The sequence below is a fragment of the Trachinotus anak genome, unplaced genomic scaffold (assembly GCF_046630095.1).
Source record: "Trachinotus anak isolate AG129_WGS33_773 ecotype Australia unplaced genomic scaffold, CSIRO_AGI_Tana_v1 ptg000005l, whole genome shotgun sequence".
In the NCBI taxonomy this organism is placed as follows: domain Eukaryota; kingdom Metazoa; phylum Chordata; class Actinopteri; order Carangiformes; family Carangidae; genus Trachinotus; species Trachinotus anak.
The window spans coordinates 6,993,916-7,020,685 of NW_027273856.1; the positions used below are offsets into that span (position 1 = coordinate 6,993,916).

The following is a 26,770-nucleotide window of genomic DNA, read 5'->3' on the forward strand; positions in this document are numbered from 1 at the left end:
TCCAGTCGGAGAGAGAGCAGGTGATTTTTGTTTGGAGTGCAGAGCTTTGAAGCAGCTCTAATGATTGTATTAGTTTTAGTAGTCCAGCGGGTGTGAGCAGCCTGCTGCTGCCAGCTTACATGATGTCACCCAGGCCACATCCACACAATAAACAACAAACTATATGCTTTAGTTTCACTTTTGCTTTGTTTATGCCTGGAGCCCATGTTATTCAGGAGTTTCTTTTTAGTATGAAAACTCTTTTGGAAGACTTTTGGAAACGTTGATGCTGGTGATTGTCTTACTTCTCGCTATTGCTGTTCCTTGTTCATAGAATTTTCTGCAACTAAGCAACCAACTACAGAGTACACAGTTTGCTTCCTGGTTACACCAGTGTGCACATGCCCAGTGTACATGAATGGTCATGTGATATGTGCTCTCAGGCATGTTAGTGTGGACAGACATTATTTCAGAGCTGAAACGAGATCATTTTGTTTTAAAACGCTGTTTGAAAATGAAAACATATTAGTGTGGACGTGGGTTGCTCCCTGGATAACCTGTGTGGCTTTGTTCTTACCTCAGCAGCACTGAGCTCTGGGGACCCTAACAGTGAACCAGTGAAGACAACAATCATAGCTCGTCTTCCAATTTCATAATAATCCTACTTCATTTGTCCTCCTGACTGTCCGCTCTCTGTCTCCCTTCTGTCTCAGGAGCCTGTTCGCCAGGAGGGTGAAGGACAGTCGGCCAGTGGAGCAGAGGGATCCAGGGTGGAAGCTGTTTGGAAAAGTCCCCCCACGGGAAGGCCCCATCAAGGACCCTAAGAAAATACAAAAGGTATTAGATTCATAATAATAGGTAGATATACAATACGTGGTGGTGATGATGATTATGATTATTATTATTATTATTATTATTATTATTATGATTATTATTGATAGATAGATAGTATAATAATTGATAGGCATTCAGAAGAGAGGCTCAGAGCTTCTCTTCTTGCTGACTGTTTTCTGAGTGATCATATAAAAATACAGCAGATTTCAGGTAAACATTCAGAGAAACCAAATCCTGCAAGGTTGGACGGTGGGTCCAGGTGGGCGGGGCTTGGGGCATGACTGAGGGCAGTGACTGTTTTGTTGTGACATCACAAAGTTCAAGAAGTGCTGACAGCTGGTTTTAAGGCTCAGTTTCTGAACACAGGCTGTGTGCATTTCTCTGTGGACTGAGGCTTTGATACTTTCACAGTATTAATATAGAACCTAGACCTGCTTTATGATCAAAAAAAGACATGGACGTCTACCTTTATACAATATGGGATAGTTTATTTAACTGGTGCTCAGATAATTTCTTTTATCTGACAGTCTGTATCAATCAATTGCAAGTGATTTCTTAACATTTGTTTAGATTTCTTATAATTTAATGTGTCTGGCGGATCTAGTTCAGACTTGGTTCAACAGCAGTGTTCAGAATTACTCACAAAAGGATTCGTATCTCCACTGACAATCAGGACATGAAAAAATAATGAGATACTTGTCTGAAATGTTTCAGATGACATTTGCTCAGTGTTGAAAAAGAGCTGTTCAAAGCACAGTGTAGCGCGTTGTTTACATAGCAACATCTGAGGCTCCGCTCAGCAGCATTTTGTGTTCTGAGAGAAGATAGTAGTCACATGAGCCAACAATAGGTTTGTTTGGTTTTCTGTATATTTTGTTTGAGGCTATCACAGAGAACATGGTCTTCCTGACTTTGAACTGAGGGGTGTTGTTTGATCCCGTCTAACTGTGTATTGAAAGAGAATCCAACAATAAACTCTGTATTAGTTTTTTTAAATTTTTTTTTATTTTTACTAATTCTAGTTAATTATAATAAGGCCCATACATTTTGATTCACATGTTTACCATTCCCATCATGCTTTGAACACGTTGGTTCAGAAAAGCTCAAACTTAAATGGACCTCTTATAGATAAAATGTCTGTTTATAACTTCATGGTTGCCAGTGAATTTTTGGGCTTGTTTTCCAGCTTTCCTTTGGTTTCTTGTGCCTGATCGTATCAGACTGAATTTGTTAAGTGTTAACTTTGACTTTCTGAAAGTTCTGAAAGAATTTGAATGATGTTATATTCAGACATTAACCTTGGTTTTAAAAGTCCACTGAAATGGTTCTGTGTAGCTTGTGCTGCAGAACAGCTGTTGTTCAAAGGTCATCAACACAAACAACAAGCTTTTGATGCAATAAAGCCTTTTAACAGAGCCTATTACTGTACCACTGCACAATAAAAACCAATAAGTATACTAACATTATGACTCCTGCTCAGGACAGATAACAGAACAACTGATGGCTGAGATTCTGTTGTGTAATCTCTGTGGACTAGGACTTTAAAAGAGGTCTGAAATATTAAGAACATATTGAGGCTGCGCACAATCTCTTGTGTTCTTGAATACCAGAGGCACAACGCCCCGAGCAACAACACTCCCATCAGTGACGTTTAGGTTATACAGCTAATTTTAGAGAACCCCATGCTGAAAAGCAAATAGCCACTCCATGTGTTTTTTGTCAGAGTTTTGACCTGGCTAATATTTCACCTGAAAAGTTAAGTACACAGAGAGTATACAGTCATGGCTTTGCTAGCGCATAAGATCTGACAACATCGTACAGCCTTTTAATGCAGTAATGTTTCCTTAACACAACAACAACAGGTGAGTCAGACAGTGGTAGCAATGCTACATGAAGTGAGTTGTCATTCTACTTGTAGTGATGCTACTAGTCACATTACATATCCCAGTAGCTTTGTGGTGGCTTAGGCATTTTCAAAATTGTGTAGCTATTTTCAAAAACATATACCCATTTAAAAAATCTTGTCACTATTTTCAAAATAATGTAGCTCAAAATCACTTAGCTAGTTTCACAAGCTTTCCAGAGCAATGTGTTTTTCTAAAGGATGGTATCGCAACACTACCAAACACTACACTGATATATTTTATTTCTCTTGAAGAGGAAAAGCCTGAGAAATAACTGTAATATAATACAGCACAATGTAATAAGTACATTTGTTTATCATACTTAACGTTAAATTAGATGCTCTTGTCAGGTAGCTTCAGCTATAGGGACCTTTAAATAAGCCAGCTAACCTACAAGCTACTCAGAAAAAGGAGCTAATGACACTGAAGCTATTGGACAAGAGCCAACTTATGTAATGTTGAGTAATGTTAAGTAATAAACAAATGCACTCATTACATTACATATTACACACAGCTTCCTCTAAACTACAAAAATGTAGATCACAATCAAAAAAAGGTAGCATGAAAAAAAATATATGTTGTAACCTGGGAGTGAAGACATAATAATATTTTTGACATGCAACACATAACAGCCAAAATGCAAAGAACAGATCCATGTATATACATAGCACTAGCTAAAATGGGATACTACTAGCTACTGATGCCTCTCTTTGTAACTATGCAATTGAATTCTGCTATTTTTCTAGGCTCTAACCTGAGTGTGGCAGTGACATGGCACGTGCATGTGATGCAGAGTTTGTGCTGCTTAGCAAGCTGAAATTCAAAATGTCAAGGTTGTTGAGAGCACTCGGTTAGATAGCCAGCTGGTGACTGGAACCTTGTAATTTCCCGGTGCCATTCAAAGGCAAACAGCCAAGTGTCTCAGGCCCAATTAAATAGCATGGTACTACTGGTAAAATAAACCAAAGAACAAGATGGCAGCACGTAATTAGAGCGCGGAGAAGCCTGTTATTAACTTGTGTTTGACACCAAGAAAGTAGGCCTCTCCTCTCAGCTCTTTGTGTTGCTGGTAACTGGTCCTGCTAATGTGCAGTAATGTGTAGTTACATATCAACCCTTTAACATGTCACACACTCTGTTTAAGTTGCTGTAAGTATTGACTGTCTTGTTTTTTGGTTTGAAATTAGAAAAGCCAGGGTTGAAATGCTGTCTCTTACACAAGTGCATGTGCACACACTCACCGTACACGCCCACATGTGCTTTATATCCTCCGTCCATCTCATCTGTGGTTGTAACCTTATATTGGTCCTCAGGATTCGGGTAACAAGGATAGGCTTTCAAGCTTTTGTGTTGCCACTGACGTTGCCTTTCAAAGGTGGGGTCAGGAAGCTGTGTGCGTATGTGTGTGTCTGTGTGTGTGTGTGGAATGCTTTATTTGCCTAGGTTATTGTTCAGGTGCATACTGTGCTATTTCCACCAGCAACTTTTCCCCTTTTGAGAGCAACGCTGTGAATCGGGTCTTGATTTACCACCACTTCATGCCGCTGTGGGTTTGGAGACTCTGTGCTCCCCTTCATCTGGAGGCCTGAGTACGATTTCTGGTGAATTGCTGCCTGCTGAAGAAAGTAACTGTTCTGTAAGCTGCTAAGTTTCTGAATCACAGTGTGTGGCAGCCCAGACGAGTCTGAGATACTGATATCGAGGAGTGAGGCTGAATTTATGTCGGACAATATTCCCAGTAGGAGTTCTAATTTGAATGTAAAGGCATTTAAACCCTCTCTAAACTTTAAGAAATTAGGGATTTTGAGAGTCACTACAGATACACATTCACCTCAGGAGACAACTGTGTGTTTTGAGGTTGGAGGGAGAATGAGCCAGTTTGCTGTAATGTGGTCCTGTTGGTGCAGGAAGAGGAAATGGAACGTAATTGATTTATTAATTAAACTATTTATTTAGGTTTGTCTTTGAAGTGTATGAACAAATTATTTTGGTTTCTATAACTTTACATTCATTCTAATTATCCTCAGGTCTATTTGGTTTGGGTCTAGCTGTTCTTGGGTCCTCCTCAGGTTGAGTCTGTCTTCTTTGAAAAAGAATTTCTGCACGTTGGGTTTGGGTAGGTTTTCCACTGTCCGTTTACGGTTGGGTCTGAAATTGTGGACCAGTGAACACCTCAACTTAGTATAGAAGCATCTGCTATTGCTATGTTTCTCCACTTATTTATTTGGGTTTTATTTGGGTCTCATCTGTATATGGGCAAACCCTTACACTGGTGTGTCCTGACCATCATTTTGACTTCCCCCTCATAAAGCTGGGCTTTTGGTGTTACATTTGCAGCACAGCCTCAACCAGCTCCACTAAAGCATCAACTTCAATCACAAATGAAATCATCAGTTTCATAATTCAGAGCAAGAAAAACTCCTTTTCCCACAAAGCCTTTTCCGTCATTTTTACTTGTCTGTGGTGAGAGCACTATCAATTAGGGGTCTGCAGTATAATTAAAGGTCCCATATTGTATAAAGGTAGATTTCCATGTCTTTTTTTATTATAAATCAAAAAAAAACAGTCACACCAACAACACCCGCCAACCTGTTGTTAGTAGAGCTCCAGAGATGGTTTTTGGTTCTTAAAACCATAAATATATCTTCCAGGGATATTAAGGCTTCAAATAAAACACATTGGAAAAGTGTAAAATAAGAGATGATATTATTTTTTTTTTTTTGAAAACTTACTACACAATATAATCTTTGCTTCTTTTGCTGTACATCTCCTACAAGTCTGAGTCCACAGTACAAAAGTATTTTGTTAGGTAACCATGGCATCTATGTACAGAGGATCATTTGACGAATGGGGAACAAGGGGAACGAATCTCCCAGAGCACAAGACATTCAATTTGTTTAGGCACTTCATCTGCAGATGCTGGTTCAGTCTTGACTGGATTAGGAGAGCAGAGAGCTGAGGAACACGATCCCTTGCTCTGGGGTTGATTACAATGGCTAACAGGGCACAGCAGAACGCAGAACTCCTTCAGTGCAGTAGGATGACTAATAACACACGGTGGTGCTGATTTGCTGACACACACAGACACACAGCAGCAGCGAGAGACCTGATGCAGAGCCACTCCGTGTAGCGTCACTGCTCAGAGAAAGAGAGAGAGCGAGAGGGGGGGTGGGGGGGGTTGGTATCATGCTGCTACTGCATCTTTTCCAATGCGGGGTGTGTCCGTCTATTGGCAGCCTGACTGTCCCTCTGGCCTCCTTTTGCACCTCCTGGGTGTCCTGTTGCCAGGAGTGAGCCCTCAGGGGCAGCGATGATGCTAGGCTAGGGTTTTGGAAACGATACCCCACCGGAGGACTGGCTGTCTGTAAGGAACTGCAGCGTTCATGGTGAGTGAGCATTTGCACCGTGAGGACAAGTGGGTGAGCGTGGTGACCCACTGTCTCTCTCCTTGTCTGGCAGAATCAGAGGGCATCTGTAGTCAGAGCATGAAAGAGAGGCAGCAAAGGAAGAGGACGGCTCGGATTTCACATAATAGCCTCTTTCAGCGCGCGGTAGCTCTGTGCTTCGTGGTGGTTGTGGAGTGAAACGGGGTGATGATTGTCAAGATGTCTCAGTCACTAGAAAGATGAAAATGTCTGTTTTTTGTGATGTGGTGATTGACTGATGTCCACCAAGGGGACGACCCATCGTCACTGCATGTAACTCGACCTATAGCCTGCAACTTAGGACAACAAAAGCATGTGCAGCCGCATGACAGCACCAGCAAGTTTTTTCTATTTTGGCTTTTTGAAGCGTGTCAAGGGATTTCCTCATGCTGCTCCCTCTGATGCCGTTAAAGAGACACAGCTCATTTGACAGCTGAAACAGTGGGACTCAGTTTTCCACTAAAACATGCTTAGATTAAAAAAAAAAAAAAAAAGGACTTGTTATATATTGAGTGTTTTGGTGTCAGTGCTTATAGTTCCATCTGTTAGTCTGGATATTGTGTATTTCCCTCATTTTGTCTTAACAAAGAGATCAGGACAGCCATACTAACAGACCTGTGCTCGTCCTCAGTTCCCCTGTTTACTCCAATTCAACTGTTAATGTGTCAGCTGTCGTGTGCTAAAGAATACTACATGCAGAGTGAATCATTGTTGGAAATTAATTCTTTATGTCAGCAATATACTCAAATCTGTGTTAGTTGTAGTTTCTAGTTACTATAGACAATAAAATAACAGTGTGGCTAAAGCATGATATGGTCTACTTTAAATGGAATTGAGTGATTTCTAAAAGGACACATGAGAAGCATTGTATGTTGTGCTAAGTGATTGTTCCTAATTTAAAGGCCCCCTATTGTAGAAAGTGAGATTTCCATGTCTTTTTTAATTATAAAGCAGGTCTAGGTTCTATATTAATACTGTGAAAGTATCAAAGCCTCAGTCCACAGAGTAATGCACACAGCCTGTATTCAGAAACTGAGCCTTAAAACCAGCTGTCAGGACTTCTGGAACTTGAAACACTCACCACAGTACCTTACAGGATTTGGTTTCTTTGAATGTTTACCTGAAATTGCTGTATTTTTAATCGATCACTCAGAAAACTGTCAGCCAATCAGAAGAGAGGCTCCAATTGATTGGCTCGCTGACCTGTTGTTACTAGAGCTCCAGAGAGAAGCCTGAGAGAGGAGATGTAAACTACACTGAGATGGTTTTTGGTCCTTAAAACCACAAATATATCTTCTGATGGAGATCAGCACTTAAAATAAAACACCATAAAAATCTAAAATATGGGACCTTTAATTTTTCACTGCCATTAGGCACTTAGTTGTTAATATGTATATAGGGATATGAAATACTCTGTTTCAGTTCTTAATGTTTCTTGACACACAAGCAAATCAAAACACTGAAAGAAATCAGACAATACTGTATAATAACAATAATAAGTTGTAGGTCTGTTTTTTGAGATAACCTGAAGGCATCATGACACTGTTCAAAGGCTGTCCCAGTCAAACGTTGGCTGGTGTGAGAGAAATGTGGTGAATCTGTGGTGATCCTGTGAGATGACCTCTATCGATGGCAAATTAAGAGACTCAGTGACGGTGACATTCTGCACAGTTCTGATTCATAAAGTTGTGACCTCAACCAATAGCTGCCAAACAACACATCATATCTGACTCATTGCCACTTTGTTCTGAGCTCAAGCAGTTTCCAGTAAAGAGCTGTGTGAGTTGTAGCAGTTTGTGCAGTGAAACCAGGCTAAGCACCCTGCGGTGGCCTTTCATCTTACATTATTGAGAAAGCCAGTGGTGTTTTCATGAGGATATGAGGATATGATGCAAAGTCAGTTTTACCAGCAATTGTGACAGTGCTGTATTTTCAAGCCCATGTTGCACCTTCAGGTGTGTTTATCACAACAACAGAGATTTTGTTGGACCACATGGAGTGATGCTACTAAGTGACAAGTTTTAAATCGGCATCAAGAAGCAACTTGACGTCCTAGTGTCTGTAGTTTGAAATCATAAAGGCCATTAACAGCCAACATAACAGCCAGTCAGTCAGTGCAGCCAGGCACCCAGTGAGCTCTTAAATCACTACCAGGAAACTGGAGAACTTTACTCAAAGCCAGTGTGACAAAGCAGGTTGCCCTGGCGATAGGTTATCATGGGATATAGTTGCTATTACTGCTAAAAGCTACCAAGACGGAACCTGTGAGTGCACAGGAGGGGTTTCGTGCCATTGTTGAATCTTACGAAATTTATAACCTAAGATAATACATTTGTTTTCATTTACATTGTGTTCTTTCTGCTGCCAAGTAGCCGGATGTTCTGGTTTGTGTTACCAGATTCATGAAAGTGTAACTTTATTCAGCCACATGAAACACCAGGGAGCCAGTATGTCTGCCATAGGGATACAGTAAGTTCTGTGATATGATCAGATGTGCCCTTGTTTCTGGAAAGTAAACTATGCACTGAGGGAGATTCATTGTTTGTATCAATTGAAGCCTTGTAGCTCCGTGACCTGTCTGGCAGAGAAGGACTCAAGTAAACAGAATTGGATGCTTATGGTATATTACTACTTAAAAAGTAAAGGAAGGGGGGTTGGTCCTGGAAGAGGAGGTCGATTGAAATGTGTGACAAATGCATGTTGAGGAAAACAAAGTTTACTTTAGGGTCACAATTTGCAACGAAACCCATCACCCAAATTCACAGGATATAAAGTGGGGAAAAAAAACACTATTTCGTGAGAATGGAGACGAGGCAAAGTCTGTTGCAGTAGAAATGGTTAACAGAGCTCCAGGAGGGAGCGACTATAAGGTAAAGTGTAATCTGTTTCCATCTCTCTTCTGTCTGCTCACTTCTTGTCGGCCTAAGTACTGATTCACCAGTAGAGCTAGTTGTTGAGTGACAGAGGAATGTACAGTGATGTGGTTAGCCTGTACTGGATTTTTGGCACCATCACATTCACACATATTTACCTGTCCATAGACACCTCTCTGTACAGTGTCATACACATCCCGTCTTGTGTTTCAACCTTGTTGGTAGCACCTGCGTTGCTGCTGAACAGATTGCCTTCCCCTCCTCCCCCCAATCTGTCTCCCCGAGCCTCCTCCTCTCTTTGCAATATCCAGCTGTTCCCTTGGTTACACACTGACTTAAGTAAACCAAGCAGCAGTACATGCATGTTATGTGTTAATTTAAGCACTGACACTGAAATGTTGGTAAAGTTCACATATGAGAAAATATTTTGAGAAACTATATTTTTCTATACATTAGTTTACTTTTTGAAAGATTATATTTGGTTATCTTGGTAGATAAATCCATTGTAAATATCCATCATGGGTTGTACAGGAAATTAATGATTCAACTAACTGTAGTTGTGTGCACATACAGTTTTCTTCTGCATGAAGGGATTGTTAGTTACAGGTTCCCACACACTCAGTTGTAGCTCTAAATAAATGGCTTTAGATAATCTGGGTAAAGTGTTGGCTTGTGTACTCAGTATCATAACCTATAGAGATGTTGGTCAAAACTACAAAAAAGAGCCGTAAGTTGTATTAAACTGGAATTTAACCAACATGACTTGAGCTGCTTTGACTGTATTGTTGGAATATTGTTCCATTTTATATTTCTACTATACTGACATATTATCAAGTCAATGGGGCTAATGTGTAAACAGACACAGAGCAACATTGACTTTCATTTGGAGTCATGTCAACACCCTCTGAATAATTGTGAGTACAATATTCACTCTCTTTCAGCTTTGCTTTGATCACCACCAGCTCCTGAGAAAAACATCTGGCTCCTCCACTGCTAAATGCTCGACTATGTTCACCAGTTAGTTGCGAACTTTATCTTTGACGTTGTCATTTGGTGCTGAACAGATGTGACATCACAAAGTTTACAGAAGTCCTGACGGCTGGTTTTAAGGCTCAGTTTCTGAATACAGGCTGTGTGCATTTCTCTGTGGACTGAGGCTTTGATACGTTCACAGTATTAATATAGAACCTAGACCTGCTTTATGATCAAAAAACACATGGACATCTACCTTTTATACAATATGGGACCTTTAAATTTCCATTTCCTTCCTACAACTCCCTTGTACTCATTTTTGGAGAGAGCAGAGTTTTTTTTTTGTTTGTTTTTTTTTGTGGTAGTTTTAGTTTGGGTTATGGTAATAAACTTAACTACTTTATTTCAAGGTGAAGTTAAAGCCAGAAATGAAAGACCAATGCCATAAAATGTGTAATATCAACAACAAAATGTAAGTTCCTCAGTATTTTAACTGAAGTCATAAATGACATGGATGCTACATAACTATGAAGGATCTTCTTCATTGTGTCTCTGTTGGTGGAAAGTGTCAGTTTTAATTGAGATTGCACATCAGCAGAAAGCCTTGTTATTCAGCTCTGAGATCGCTCGTCTGCTGCGTGGGGGTGATCCGGACCAAACCTGCAGCCTGGTGATAATCCTGAATACAATGCAGTCAGAGCGAGGGACGAGGGGGGAGTGAGGGCCGGATAGACCTTAGTGGAGCATGAATCACCTCCATGTTTCAGCATTGGAAGAAACTTTTCCATTAGCACTTTAACTTCACACATCCTCTTCTCATCTTTTCTTCATCCATCAGTGCTGTCATTTCTCCCTGTCTCTCTGTCAACTTCCTCCAGCATTTTCTTCTCCTCTCCTCCTTTTTACTCCTTGAGTCGTTGTAAGATAAGTAGATAACTGGTGACTACTACTTTGTGTTTACTCAGGAATTGCAAGGTCGTTAGTTGGTCAGTTGGGCAACCGTTTTGGTCCAGACTGATATATCTCAACAACTACTGAATGGACTGCCATGAAATTTCAAACAAACATTTCATCTAGCACTACCATCAGGTTAAAACTGTAATGCATCGAGCACTTTGCTCTGTGGCCTAATGTATGCAGAACCCAAGGGCGTAGGTTTGGTTTCACCAGTGGTCGGGACACAACAACTCTGTCACCCCTCAAAAACAAAGTACTTTCTAATTGTTAAGTAGGAGAAGGTTCAAGGTGTGTCCAGCTATTGCCATGAGCATCGTGTAAGGATGCATGAAGAAATATAACCATGAATCTCTACACTCATAAATGTTTATTCTCAAATATCAATGAATAGCAATCATAATACGAAGGGGGGAAGAACACAGAGTCTACAGAATCACAACTGCAAGAGCGTGAAAGGTGAAAAGAGAATGGATGAATGTGACACAACTCTTTAAATAACCTTGTGGTGACCAGCTGAACTCACCCAGGTAAATGACCTACCCACAGTTGTCACCTGTACAATGTGTTGTGCCAGTTAAGAAATGTTAGTATGATATCATGTTAAAACAATTAGTTGTTTTCTTGCAAGGAGTTAGATGAGAAGATCAATATCATTCTCATAAGTCCAATCAAGGCATTCGTTCTTTTACCTTTGGACAGACCCAGACTAACTGCCCCGCCCCTGCTCTCAGTCTTTATGCTATGCTAAGTGAGCTGTCCTCCAGCTGGTGCTTTGTATTTATTGAACAGATGTGATCAGTAATTCATGGTAGCTTTATGTCTTTTAATTTCTTTAATTTCTTCCCCTGTTACATTAGGCAACCTGATGCTCTGTCCTCCTCCTCCTCTTCCTCTCCAACTCAGTCGTATTCAGTTACCTTTATTTGTCCCTCAGGGCCAATGGAGACCAGGCTCTGGTAGAACAGACAGCATCACAAAGACAGTGTTGCAGCCCATGTCATTGATTTAGCAGCCATGCATACACACACACACAGGAATAGATTTTCCTGCCTGTATTGTGCCCTGCACTGATCAATGTGAGTGTCCCTGTGGTAGCAAAGTGTTAAGCTGATTGCCTGCAGACCTCAGCCTGCATTATTAACCAGTTCAGCGCACACTGGAGGACATTTTGAAAACACAGTGGCGTGTGTGTGTGTGTGTGTGTGTGTGTGTGTGTGTGTGTGTGTGTGTGTGTGTGTGTGTGTACTGATATGCTGCTTACCCTATTTACAGTAGCTTCTTAACAAACTAGTAAGACCATGTAGCATCTCCCAGTGGGTCCCCTAAAGGTGCTCCCTGAACTATTTGCACTCTGTACACTCCCTTAAGCTCAGAGCTGCTTCCATACACACATACTTGACACACAAAACCTGCAAGTCAGTCAGCTGATAGTTGCCCTTGTGTTTAAGTGCTGTGTGGCCTTAGCTGTAACAGCCTGACTGTCACATGACCTCTCTCTATAGGCCTGTGTCACTCTCACAGTGGTGGAGCAGAAACCACACACTCATTAGACACCAGCTGACAAATGCTCAGAGGCCTTAAGAACACAAGGCTGTCAAGACATTTGTGTTATTTCCATCTCTTTTCTTTTTCTCATTAAATCCTAACTGTTTATGTCTGGCCACAGCATTTGATGTCAGCTACAGCCATTGAGATTTTCTCTGGCCATGGAGCGACATGCATGTTGTGTTGGCTGTCAGTCCTTTGACATGCAGAACAGGGAAACTAATCCAATTTCCCTCAATCTGTTCCTCACTCAGTCTGCCTGTAGATGCTGTGTAGACGTCATTGCCGCCAGCGATGTGAAACTAAATATAGCCTTAATGACACTGACCTCAGAGGCACGTTGGATTCCCTGTAACACTGTTGTAATTAAACCTATAGTTTTAGTTTTAGGTCCGTTTGTCTAAATCATCTGCTGTCATTTTTGTTTTTCAGGAATATGAAACAAAGAGTGGCAGAGCTGGACCTGGCAACCCAACATCTCCCAGGCAGAGTGTGAGGAAAAACCTGGACTTTGAGCCACTCTCCACCACCGCACTTATACTGGAGGACAGACCTGCGTATGTAAACACACACACACACACACACACACACACACACACACACACACACACACACACACACACATACACCCTGTCTTTGATCTTTGGGTTATTAGACTATCCCACGTTTTTCATTCTCTCTCACTGCCAGCGGAGTTTTTTTTTCTTTTTTTTTGGTTTTCTTTCTGTCTCCATCTTCCTATCATTCCTTCTTTATCAGGCCTCCTTCCTCCACTGGGACTTTAGACTCCATTCAGCATTGTTCCAGCTCTCACTGTGTCCCCCGTTTGTCTGACAGTCAGTAAAAGAGAAGTGCTGATGAAAGTTTAATGCCCCCCCCCCCCCCCCCCCCCTTCAGCCTGGCTCCATTACACTGCTTTTTGGCTGCACGGGAAACATGCCAGCGCTACATCTGCAAATGTCTCTGACTGACCGATAGAGTTGAGTGACTGATGAAGTTGCCCCAATTGGTTGACCAAGTGTTGAACTTTTTCCCAGTGGCCATTGTTCTTTCAAAATCATCAGGGGGCACTAACACTAGTCCCCTACTTGCATGTCAGTACAGTGCCTTGTTTTGATATTTAAGCCAAAACAAGGTCACAGATGGTAGTAGATGCTTTTCAAGTGGAACTTTAGAACTGAATTTGTGCACCAAAGGGATGACAAGTATAACCTGATTGATAAGACGTAGTCTCAAAGGTCCAGGTAGCAGAGTCTACTACCACATCAGCCAAGTAGTTTAATATTGTTCCGTTCCTGGAGGAGGAACCAGGGGATGAGGGGAAGTGACAAAACAAAAAGTTTACCGGAGAGAAAGAAAGATTGTGAAGCAGAACAATGTGCAGGAAAACAATATTTTATTAACAAACTGAATCACTAAACACAACTAGAGGGGTTGGTTTTAAACAAAACTAAACAACTAGGTTTTCACAAAATATACTATTAGTTTTTAACTGAGAACAGAAGGAAACAGGTAAGTCAGATAAGTTAACACCCTCTTTCCCACAGCAAGGAGTAACAGCTTGCACACAGCTCACACACTGCCACACACTGGCCCTGGCTGGGCCCCCTCTCTCCACTTCAGTACTCCCACTGATCAGAGTAGAAGCAGTTATGCACACCTGACCCGCCCCGCCTGAGGAGGGGTGACACCTGGAGCAGCAACATAAAATACAATCCGTAACAAATACCATTTAGTAGCATGACAATATGTGGAGTAAATGGGTTCAACACATTGTGTAACCGCTGGATGATGCAGCTGTGTAACATGCACAGTATAGAGTTCACTCCATAAACACAAGCAAGTCACTGGATCAAAGTCAGGGCTCCTGTCCTGTTCCTCTGTGTATGTTTTCCTTTCTTCCTGCCACAGAAACACACTCAACATGAATAATGCAAGTTACGCTCAGAGGACACGTAGTTGCTAACCCATTTGCTTCTGTGCATGTGTGTGTGTTCCAGTAATCTTCCTGCCAAGCCAGCTGAGGAGGCGCAGAAACACAGACAGCAGTATGAGGAGATGGTGGCCCAGGCCAAGAAGAGAGGTGAGGTCATTTGACAAAAGAATCAATGTTCTCTTACTATCTTTTTTCCAGAGTGTGAGGTCGTCTCTGGGCCGTGGTAATTCACCACAGCTACAGACAAAGTACCAGGAACCTCATTAGAAGAAGCTGCTGAATAATTTTTCCTCCACCTTTCTCTAAAGCTTGACAAACTACGGAGCTAAACAGACTTATCTGTCCCTGTCTTTCTTCAGCCTGGTTTCCTCTTTACTCTCTTCAGGTTCCCTCTGTTCTCATATCTGACCACCTCTCCTCTCATTCCTGTCTGTAGAGTTGAAGGAGGCTCAGAAGAGGAAGAAGCAGCTGGAGGATCGGTGTAAGCTCGAGGAGAGTATTGGCACAGCTGCCCAGACCTGGAACCAGGAGATCTTACCAAACTGGAGCACAATGTGAGTACAGCCACGGTCACAGAGTTTAGAAGTATAACAGTGCTGACGTTCAAAGTATTTGCAACCTTTACTTCAAATACACCCAACTTTGAACAGTCCAATGCCTTAAACAAAGAACAGCAGCTTGATGTTGCTGTCATCTTTTGTCACTTCACCCCAACCCTTGGCGGAAATCTGCACTGCTTGGCAGATAGTCAAATGATCTGAATTGGTACTCACTGATGCGGCTCCCTCTCTTGTTTTGTATTATGTTCTGAAGGCACTGTCAATTCCTTAATGTGACTGGGCCTGTTGAGGAAAATAAAAGGTGAAAAGCAGCCAGGTTACCTTTGGAAGTGCTTCATGTCAGATTAAATTCAGTCAAGTTACTGACTCATCCATTAGCTTAGCAAACAGACAGCGTATCCTCTTACATTCATTTAGGGTTTGCTAAGTTTCAGTATACTCCAACCAAAAGATAAACACTACTACAAACCTTTCAAGATTTTCCAACACATTTTACGCTTCTCCTGTGGTTCATTTGAAGTGTTGATATCCATAAGAAGATTTCTGGTTTCTGGTTTTTGTAGAAATAGCCAGTGATAGATTCCCTATCAGTGCCTGACACGTGCTCGAACTTATGCTGATCAACATATCACTGTTACTGTAAGATCTTGGCAAACATACGAGGACATCATCACTCTCATAACATTGTTGTTGACTGTGCATCTCTGCACACTGCCGCAGTAGAGCAGTATATGTTGGCATACAGTTAGCCATGAAGGCTCAGGCTCTCAGTTCAGTGCATTAAATTTTTATACGTGTGCATCCATATATATAAAAGTGTGTTATCCTGTGCATAAAATTTATACCATGGTCAGTATTTTGGTTATCCATTCAATCATCTGTAAAATGATGACCAAGATATTACAACCTGAAGGCCTGCAAAGAGAATGCTCACTTTTTTTATATCTAATAATCATTAAATGTCTGTTTAGCATTTAGTGTGATGTCACTGTCACCATGTTGCAAGCGTATACTGAGGAGCTGCTGTAGAAAATACAACCCACACATGTGTTGACATAATGATTGATTATATGATTAATAAAACACACACTGTCTTTCAAGCATGACTGCTTCATTCCAGTATGTTGACTTAAATCAATCTCAGTGTCACTACCTTTGTTACACCTCCTGGACATACTAGTTATACTCCAAAACACTGCCACTCCTACGGGTGTAAGACCGTGAACTAAGATTAATACTTGATTTCTAAACATGGAAATTGTTTTCAAATGTTCCTTTATGTTGTCTTGCTTTATTGACTCTCTTTAATGCCCAGGATGTCACACTCTCAATCACAAGTCCTTGATTTATCACTGATACTGGGCGCTACACATAGGCCACCTGTGCTGATATGAACCTTGGCAAATTGTTTTTGTTTTTACTTTTGTTATCTTATGTCTACTATACACGAGAAGACTTTTAAAAGACTTTTAAAAGACTAAATTCTGACAAAGATGGGGGATCTTGCAGGGTCGCCATTTGTGAGACTTGATTCCTTTGAGATTATCCCCCATGATGTTCCTGCTGGAAATTTACAGGACTTTTTTTAGCTCTTTGAAATTCTGAAATGACTATGTTTGGATTTTGTATTTATGATTTCCTGTTTTATTTTGAAATTGTTTTCCTTGCATCCAATAACCCTTACCTCTGATATGTATTTAATGCCGGTCATACCCCAGACCACTCACATTCCTGCTCCTCCATGCTCTAAATCAACTCAGTTTGCTGCCTCCTGTTTGGTGCTGGAGAAGTCGACAGTGTTTACATCATTATACATCACTGTTGGCCTGAGCCAAGACTCTAAACCTATCATAATATTTAACATGTTTTATCAAGAGGAAAAAAGACAGCTCAGATGATCACCTTACACCAAACGATTGAGATGATGCGATCACACGCTGTAAGATTTTATTGACAGTGGAAATTTGTCTGTGATAGTGATACAGTACATGATGGAGCATGATGAATTACAGCGGGATGTATGAGTTAGATCTATGAGGAGCTTCAGACTTTTTTTTACTCTGAAGGAAAGTGTTAATGCAGAAATGACTGCCACCTTGTGGTTCTAATAAATAAATGATGGTTTCCTGTGTGACAGTGGTTCTCAAAGAGGTCCTTGAGGGGGCCTCTAGAGGTCCCCAGCAAAAAGGGCCCTCATTTATTTTCACTATAATTCCCTATATTCCCCATATGTAACACAATGACAGAATGCATGATTATTTTGGTCATAGGTATGGAAGCCTATAGGGGACTATAGTCAAAGCCTGCTGCACAGTGGACAATATTCAAATCTTAAGTCAAATTTGAAAATTGAAATACAATATAAACAATTTAACCCAATTTTCCATATATGCAAGAGAGATTCAAGCCACAATGAAAATGCATTTTCTAACATGTCAAATGCAAACAGCATTTGACATTTCATTTTAAAAGTCTTTACCTACTCTACAGGGGACAGCATTCAAATGCAATATGCAAAACATCTGTTGCATTTTATTTACATGTCACAACACACTCTTCAGGTAGGGCGTCACTTCCCTTGTAACCTGTCTGTCTGTCATTGAGGCAGAGGCCCATACAAGTATGTGAAAATGAAAATGCAAATTGAATGACTGCAATTTCATTTCATTTTCACTCAAATAACACATACATATGTGGAAAATTATAGTGCTATTGTGGATTTACATTATCATTTGAATGTAGTCCCCTACATTAGTTACTGTAATAAAACATCTAGAAGTAAAAGTCGTATTAAATAGGGGTCAGTGGTCTAATTTGTGTCAGTTCTCAGGGGTCCTTGATGTGAAAAAGTTTGAGAACCACTGCTCTGTGAGACACAATTGTCAAGCAGCCTCTTAACATTCCCCCCACATCCCTCTTCCAGGTGTACATCTCGACGAGTGAGAGACCTCTGGTGGCAAGGCATCCCCCCCAGTGTCAGAGGCAAAGTGTGGAGCCTGGCTGTGGGCAACGAGCTCAACATCACACACGGTACATGGGAGTGAATGTGCATCCCGGAGTGAACGAGAGGATGTGAACAAATGTCACATAAGATCTGTATTAACTGCCATCACTTGACCTGTGATTCTCATGTCCTGATCTGCTCCCTGACTGGTCTACAACCACCCTGACGCTGCTCTGGTTCATTTGTCATGACAGTAGTGTGCAGGCCACATACACACATGCTGCCCACATTCACACAGACAGGTGTAGCAGTTTGTCTGTAATTGAATAAGTGGCAGTGAGATGGATGAAGAAGGAAGAGCGTGTCCATTAGGAGGGAGCATGGTCCAGTGATTCCCAAGCACAACAGGGAACAAGCAGCATTTCAACGAGTTCTCCGAGTGTGGCTTGAGATTACACCCACACACTTCAGATTCATTTTCCACTTGCTAAAGGAGCACCAGCTTCAAATTGGCAGCCCCTCCACTTTCTGTGTGCGTCTGCTCCTCAGCCTCTTCTGGGCCACTTGCAGATAAGCACTCGCTCGCTGGCTGCTGAGCGGGCTGCTCTGTGTTTTAGCTCCTCAGCCTTTTATATGGAGCACAGTGCTAATGTATTATCACTCTGCAAACACACGCCCACTCATACAGAGCTCAGTTCCGTCAAAGTTGTCTGTCTTTTTATGAGTAGCGGCTAAATCATAGTGTTTAGATGAAGCTGTTTTATTGTTACTGCTAATGCTACTATGAGGATTTCTGCTCTTCTTGTTGTTGTTGTTATTGTTCCTGTCAACTGCCACAACTATGTCTAATTCCTCTGGTGTTTGGACATACCTACCTGTTCATACGTTTTTCTTTATTGTGACTATTTTCTACATAGTCAACTGAAGACAATAAAACTACAAAATAAATAATAATAATAAAAAAAAAAAAACATGTTTCATATTTTAGATTCTTCAAAGAAGTCACCATTTACCTTGATGACAGCTTCACACAAAGGCTGGTTAACACTGTGAACATTATGTTAACCAGCTTCATGAGGTAGTCATCTGACATGCTTTTTCATTTGAAGCCAGTTTTGTTTGACATCACTTGTGTCGTGGTAGTGTTGGTTTACAGTAAATAGCCCTATCGGGCAACTGTACTACTCCATATTATGTCAAGAGTTGCTCAACAAAGTAAAGAAAAACGACGGTCCATCACTTTAAAATGTGCAAAAACCATGAAACTGGCTCTCATGAGGACTGTCCCAGGAAAGGAAGTCCAAGACTGCTGCAAAGAATAAGTTCATTAGAGTTACCAACCTCAGGAATTGCCAATCAACACGAATGCTTCACAGAGTTCAAGTAGCAGACACGTCTCAACATCAGCTGTGGGGAGGAGGCTGTGTGAATCAGGCCTTCGTGTTTGCAAAGAAACCACTAATCGGGGAGCTGCTTGGGCCAAGAAACACAAGGAATTAGACTTTAGATGAGTGGAAATCAGTACTTTGGTCTGATGAGTCTAAATTTCAGATCTTTGGTTCCAACCGGCGTGTGTTTGGGAGGTACAATCATTCCACAGTCAAAGTCACAAGATCACATTTTTCTGATGTTTGACGTGAACATTGACCGAAGCTCCTGACCTGTATCTGCATGATTTTATGCATTGCAGTGCTGCCACATGATTGGATAATTGTGTGAATACACAGGTGCACAGGTGTGCAGCAATAAAGTGCTTGTCAATGCACGTGTGCACTGTATTTATCTCTGTAACAAAAGTGTATCTTTACATAAGACTGCAGTTCTCATCTCAGCTCCTTACAAGCCTTATGCACAGCCTGTAGTTCCTCTGAAGATGATATTAATCAGCTGGTGCTGAGTATTGAACAGAGTGAAGGCCACAGGTGCAGAGCTCCACATCGTGTGTCAGAAGGCTCACTATTTCCATCCTGCATCTCATCACCAGAGGGCAGCCACAGGTCATAACACATGCTGAGGCATTCAGTGTGCTGCAACAAAATAAATTTCTTCTGAAATGGTAGGAGACGTGGTTCCTTTAATCACCTGTAGTGTTAAAGCTGCAGGGTAATGTGAGGCGCTGAATCCTTTCATCATCTGAGGTGGTTTCTGTCCAGTCATCGTGTTCTCCGCTCAGCCGCTCTGGCCTCTGTCCTCCCCTCTGCTTTTGCATTGATTGGTACTGTAATGTGTCTCTGCAGAGCTGTACAGCATCTGCCTGTCCCGGGCAAGAGAGAAGTGGAAGACCACACCAGCATGTGCCGCAGAGACTGAAACTGAAGGTAGAGACAGACCTCCGGCTTCTTACTTGAATTTTGTCCATTTGTAGTAGCACATTTTCCCGTGTGTTTCTTAATGTGCTGCCATGTCATGTCAGATGCTGGTTCATCAGACAGGGAGTCGAGTCTGGAGCTGATCAAGCTGGACATCTCAAGAACCTTCCCCCAACTGTGTATCTTCCAGCAGGTCAGTTAAATGTGTTTCCATGGCACAAATCATAGGATACTCCAAAGAAAACAGTGACATAAACACAAAGATACACATATACAAAGGAGATATTAATGCTAAAACAATGACGTCACTGTAATATTATTGTCTGAGAAAGTTTGCATCCAAGTGTATTTTTAGCCTGGTTGTTCTTTTGTCTTCATTATTCCTTTGTTCATCATCAGGGTGGGCCCTATCATGATGTGCTGCACAGCATTCTGGGAGCATACACTTGTTACCGGCCAGATGTTGGCTACGTAAGTCACACAAACAAGCAACACCTCCCTGTTGTGATCCCTCAGCACACTTTGTCTTCTGAACCTTAAAGGTCCCATACAGTATAAAGGTAGATGTCCATGTGTTTGTGATTATAAAGCAGGTCTAGGTTCTATATTAATACTGTGACAGTATCAAAGCCTCAGTCCACAGAGAAATGCACACAGCCTGTATTCAGAAACTGAGCCTTAAAACCAGCCGTCAGGACTACTGGAACTTTGTGATGTCACAACAAAGCAGTCACCACAAGCCCTGCCCACCTGGATCCACCATCTAACCTTGTAGGATTTTGTTTCTCTGAGTGTTTACCTGAAATCTGATACATTTTAATTAAATCACTCAGAAATCACTCAGCCAATCAGGAGAGAAGCCTGAGTGAGGAGAAGTAAAACTACACTGAGATGGTTTTTGGTTTTAAAACCATAAATATATGTTCTTATGGTTATCAACACATGAAACACTGTAAAAGTGTAAAATATGGGACCTTTAAAACATGTTGTCATGTCATCTTTTCTTAATTTTCCACATAGACAAGGCAAGAAAGTGAGTGAAATGTTGTTTTATGTATAATGCTTGTGACACTTTATATGTGGTATGTTTTGTGGTGTTTTTGATCTGTTGATGTTAAATTGCAAACATAACACAACATGTTGCACATTGGTAAACAGGCTTTAGTAGCAGTTCATATGGCAGCAGTGAACTTTGAGGTATTGTACAGTCGTGCAGTTTGGGTTTTTTTTTGAAGGTTAAAAGATGACACATCAATTTAAATCTCTCACTTTCACCTACACAATGTCTTATTATGAGTGCGGTTATAATGACTGACAGATTTCCACTGAGTGTGAGTTGTGTACCAGGTGGGAGGAGCTCAGTGGGTGGGATGTATGAGAAGACAAAATTCTCTACGCCTGTGAGAGATATTAAGCCCCCCGGCTAGTGGCGCACTAAGAGGAGGTGTAAATGCAGAATCTGAGAACATCTGTTTTGAGTGATTCACACGATATGGACTGTATATTACTATGGATGACTGATGGTTTTTTTGAAAAAGTTTTTGGTTACTGAACTTACATAAATAAAACACTTAATGTATATGTATTGTTCTTGGACCTGCATTTATTTTAGCCAGAATACACAGGCTCAGTATCAGACTGTTCCCAGGTCCACAGGAATAAAACAGGAGATTTGATTTGAAACATTTGGCCTCATAGTGAGGTAACCTAAAAGCCAACAACAGAACCAACTGAGAAGGTTGATAAAGGTAGCCAATAAGATTGTTATGACACGAAAGAACCGCTCCTGCTTTATCATTTTTAACTTTTTTCGCTAGTTACCTCTCTATTTTTACTAACTGGTTTTTATTTTATGTTTCTGTTTATGTTCTCATTTCTATTGTGTGTTACTCTTTCTGAATTACATTTCTGTCTTCCTGTCTGCTTTTCTGTGCTGAATTACCCATACGGAATAATATAGACAGAGACAGAGGCTACGTCCACACTACTACACACCTCCAAGCCTGCCGTTGACACTACTGAGTTTTCAAGAGCCTAAAGAAAAGACTTCTTGAAACTCTGCTGACCCTATTTTAGTTTAAAAACTCCAGGGTAGCGTTGTAGTCTATAAGGGCAAAAACAGAGACCTTTGGAAACGATGACATAGACACCCACGGTCCTGAATGGGGCTTATCACATCGCCACAGCTGTCTTTGTTGATCCTCAGTCACACTATATTCAACGACTGCAGAAAAGACAGTCTGCTTCCTGTTCACCGGCTCGCACTTGCCCAGTGTACGTGAATGGTCATTTATGTATGCGTTTTCAGCTCCATTCGTATCAACAGAGATGGTTTTTGATGCGGAGCTGAAACGGTCATCTGGATGGAAATCATTTTCGTTTTAAAATGAAAACGTAGTAGTAGTGTGGACAGAGCCAGAAGGTCTGAACGGAATCTATCACCTCATGTTGGATTGTGCGCTCTTACCTGCATCTTTTTACCCCCGTCAGTCAGATGTTACAGTTTGCAACTCCACCTGAAAACCACAACTGGACAATTTTAACATTTCTGTTGATGTAGATTACACAAACAAAGTGTGTGTTCGAAAGTCTTGGAGGGGAGGTACCAGAAGGCACTTTTTTCACTGGCTAACTGTTTCACTTTGCTTCCAGTGTTTATGCTAAGCTAGGCTAATCGCCTCCCAAGCTCTTTAGTTAACACACAGACGTGAAACGGATATCAATCATTTTACCTCAAAGCATTATGTTTCATTGATTCTGTTGGTAGTAACAACTAAATACAGATGTTAATGTATTCATTAGTATTGATATTAGTGTATGCTCAGGAGTTCAAAGGCATGTGTGAAATTCAGAGTGGTGCCTGTGGTAAATTAGTCTTTTTAGCTTGAAGCCTTCCACATCATGACTGCAGCACACATGAAGCTCTGCACATCCTCAGACGTTCAGTGTTGAGCCTCAGTTTCAGCCCGTCTCTACAGAGCAGCTCCCAGTGGTTCGGGAAAAGCCTCTCTGCTGTGTAGGTGTGATTTTCCCAGTTAGCAAACCTCAACATCTTTTCCTTCCATTCACGCTTTTTTCCCCCCCTCCAGGGAGATCTACTAATCGTGTGCCTCTGTTCCTTTGCATGACTCATCACCGTCTGTTCTCAGACTCACGTTTCTCACTGACGCCCTGACCCTCCTCATGGTTGATGCTGTTTCCTCATATGTCTTAAATTTTTCAACGAGACCACGGAGATTGGAGCATGAACTTAATTTCTGTGCTTTCAACCAATGTAAAATGTTCTGATTAGCCAATAGCAAAGAAACAGTTGCTCCTTGATGTTTTCGATAAGCCGTGCTCTTACACTGAACTCATGTTTGCACTTCAGAGCCACATTATGCTTGTAGATGCTGTGGTTTGCCTTCCTGCTCCTCACCGCAGCCACATGCTACCTTTACTTGTCTCTATAAATGACTGTGACTTCCTGCACTGACCCCAACCCCAGAGCTGCGACACACACACAATCTATGCATTCACCTCTGTGCACAAGTGTTTTTTTTTTGTTGTTTTTTTGGTTGTTTTTTTTTTTGTTCTCTGCATCTGTCTGCATCAGCATTTCATCTGAGGCGGACAAACTGAAGCTGAGCTACAGCTTTAAAAGCTGAGTGCTTTAAATTAAAAGCGGTGTCTGTGATGGTGTAGTGCAAAATTCCCCTTTAGCAGGTGTTTATCTTCTGCCCGTGTCTTTCTCTCCCCTCACTTTCAGAGACGGACATTTAAAAGTACAAGTGTCACGTCAGTGTCAACACTGTTTTCCACAAGCTCACAGTGGGAGCCTATTTAACAGTGTTTTTAACAGAGTTTTATTTTTCTGTGATTGTATGTGTAGGTGCAGGGAATGTCGTTCATCGCAGCAGTGCTGATCCTCAACCTGGACACAGCCGATGCCTTCATAGCTTTTGCCAACCTGCTCAACAAGCCCTGTCAGATGGCCTTCTTCAGAGTCGACCACAGCCTTGTCAGTAAATACTCACGGCAAACTAAAATACCCACACCCACTTAACTTCAGTGACATTTAGAATTATTACCAGGTCAGGTTGTTCACCTGTATTGTTTTGTATATTTGATATTTTATTATTCGAGCCTGAAAGTTTATTTTTGACTTTAGGAACAGGTTTTTTATGCAGAAAAGTATTTCTCTCTCTCTCTCACACACACACACGCGCACACACACACACGCACCTATACCATATTTAGACTAGGTGAAGGAAAAAAATGTTCACTGGATTAAAGCTCTCAAAACATTATTGAACTAAAAAAAAAGGTAATGTTTCGACCTCCAAATTGATAACATCCTGTCATGAAAAGATCAAACCTTGAATATAACAACAACAGTATAATATGATCCTCCTGTCATGGAAGTCAGAAAAATACAACATCTGAGCAGCTCGAAACAGTGAAATTGTATTTTAATACAATATTTGTAGTTTTATTCAGGACATTCTAAACAATTTCTATTACATTTTACACAGCTGCTGTTTAACTGAGACCATAATGATCATTTTCATCATCAATTAATCTGCTGATTATTTTCTTGATGGCAGAAAATTTGCCTCACAATTCCATTTAAACCATTTTTTTTTTGCTATATTTTCCAGCTCAAATTGTAATTGATTTGTCACAAGTTCTCATAAACATACAAAAAAAAATGTTGTTTGGTTTTTAACTCAACATTTTTAAGCTCCCCTGTGTCTTTTACATTTTGTTTTTTAAAATCTAATCACCTCTAGCGGTGTGAAGTGTAGAGTTTATGAAAACAGGTTCTACTTGAGACTTTGTTCACCTTTCTTTCTGACATGTCAACACCACAGAAATCCCTCAGTGTCTCACACAGTCCTGACCAGCCTAAACGCCCCGTCAGCCTCGGCACCTGTCTGCTTACATATCACTTTCTTCACTGTCGTCCATTTCTGCAAATGACTCACTGCCCTGCAGCTGAAAGATGATGATGTGGTTTGTGTTTATGTTACTACATAAGAACCTTGTTTCCTCTTTGCAGATGTTGACGTACTTTGCGGCATTTGAAGTGTTCTTTGAAGAAAATCTACCAAAGCTCTTTGCACAGTTCAAGAAAAACAACTTGACCCCTGATATTTATTTAATCGACTGGTAAGTCTCAGGCTCAGACACCTTCATTTCTTGCATTTAATATATTTTTTCCATCTCTAATTTTTTCCTCTCAATCATTTCACACCTGGAACATGAACTATATAGTCTGTGGAGCCAGAATATGAGAAGACAATTTTCTCTCCGCCTACGTGCACTGTGCACTATGCACTTTGTTCTCCGTCCTGGTGAAAACTTGTTACATGTCGTCATCTGGAAACATGACTCTGGTCTCACATCGAGCGTGTCACGGTTTCAGAGTCAGGTGTGTTTCGCAGAAAACCGGACAGTCTTTTTGTGCAGGCGGGGTTGTCAGTTACCTTTGCCTGCTTTATATGTAAATTAGTAGATTTCTATATTTACTCAACTCTCTTATACATCACTCACACTTCACCCACCTTATGAAGGGAGAAGTATTCAGACCCTTCACTTTTTTCACATGTTATTATTGTAGTTAGTTTTAACAGTTTGAATTCATTTTCCCTCACCAATGTACATTCACTCTCACTTAATGAGAAAGCAAAAATAAAACTTTGAAGGAAAACCTGAAATCACTTTGCCATAAATATTCAGAGCTGTTGCTATGACACTAGAGATTTGGCTCAGGTTCCTTCCATTGCTCTTCATCATCTTTGAGATGTCTCTACATCTTGATTGGAGTCCACCTGATCCAAAACCCAGAAATATCATAGTAAGATCAGGGAGGAGGAGCAAATTCTTACATCTGAGAACCTGGAACTATCAAACATTTAACTTTCCTACTTGAGAAATGTCTGCGGATCGACTAATCCATGAATCAACTAATTGTAGCCCCTCTACTGGCAAAGCAGAGATGCACAGAATCAGAGTAGTGAGTGCTGTTTATTTATATGTAGTTTTAAATGTCACTGTTTTGCAGTACACTGTTCTGTATGCTGTATGCTAAGCAGCTGTTGGCCTGCTGTTACAGATGTGCTTGTTTCTTGTTTTCATTTGCTCTACTTAGATTTTTGTATAATCACAAAAGCAATATTCCCCGTTCTGTCTCTCTTGCCCCCCCACCCCCCCAGGATCTTCACTCTGTACAGTAAGTCGCTGCCGCTGGACCTGGCGTGTCGGGTGTGGGATGTTTTCTGCAGAGACGGCGAGGAGTTCCTGTTCCGCACGGCGCTGGGCCTGCTGCGTCTCTACCAGGACGTCCTGTGCTGCATGGACTTCATTCACATGGCTCAGTTCCTCACCCGGCTGCCCGACCTCATCCCCGCCGAGCAGCTCTTCCAGCACATCGCTGCTGTGCACATGACCAGCCGCAACAGGAAGTGGGCACAGGTGGGATGTTGAATCTGTACAGTTTCGGTTTCTTGGTCGGTAGTGTTTCTCACATCTTTTGTTCTTTGGTATTTTT

General features: G+C 41.3%; 1 protein-coding gene across 4 annotated transcripts in view; it reads left to right on the top strand.

Moving 5' to 3' along the window:
• The window catches only part of tbc1d14 (TBC1 domain family, member 14), a 44,634-nt gene that overhangs the window by 14,287 nt on the left and 3,577 nt on the right, over positions 1-26,770 (top strand). For 3 of the 4 annotated variants that reach the window (XM_071478084.1, XM_071478083.1, XM_071478085.1), the window contains 11 exons: positions 693-816; positions 12,922-13,046; positions 14,490-14,572; positions 14,862-14,979; positions 17,909-18,015; positions 20,167-20,247; positions 20,343-20,431; positions 20,638-20,709; positions 24,110-24,238; positions 25,280-25,389; positions 26,436-26,694. In XM_071478084.1, the coding sequence (XP_071334185.1) occupies positions 693-816; positions 12,922-13,046; positions 14,490-14,572; positions 14,862-14,979; positions 17,909-18,015; positions 20,167-20,247; positions 20,343-20,431; positions 20,638-20,709; positions 24,110-24,238; positions 25,280-25,389; positions 26,436-26,694 (1,297 nt within the window). Of the gene's footprint in view, positions 1-692; positions 817-5,767; positions 6,104-12,921; positions 13,047-14,489; positions 14,573-14,861; positions 14,980-17,908; positions 18,016-20,166; positions 20,248-20,342; positions 20,432-20,637; positions 20,710-24,109; positions 24,239-25,279; positions 25,390-26,435; positions 26,695-26,770 lie in introns of those variants that run through there. The other variant, XM_071478086.1, reaches the window with a different exon arrangement.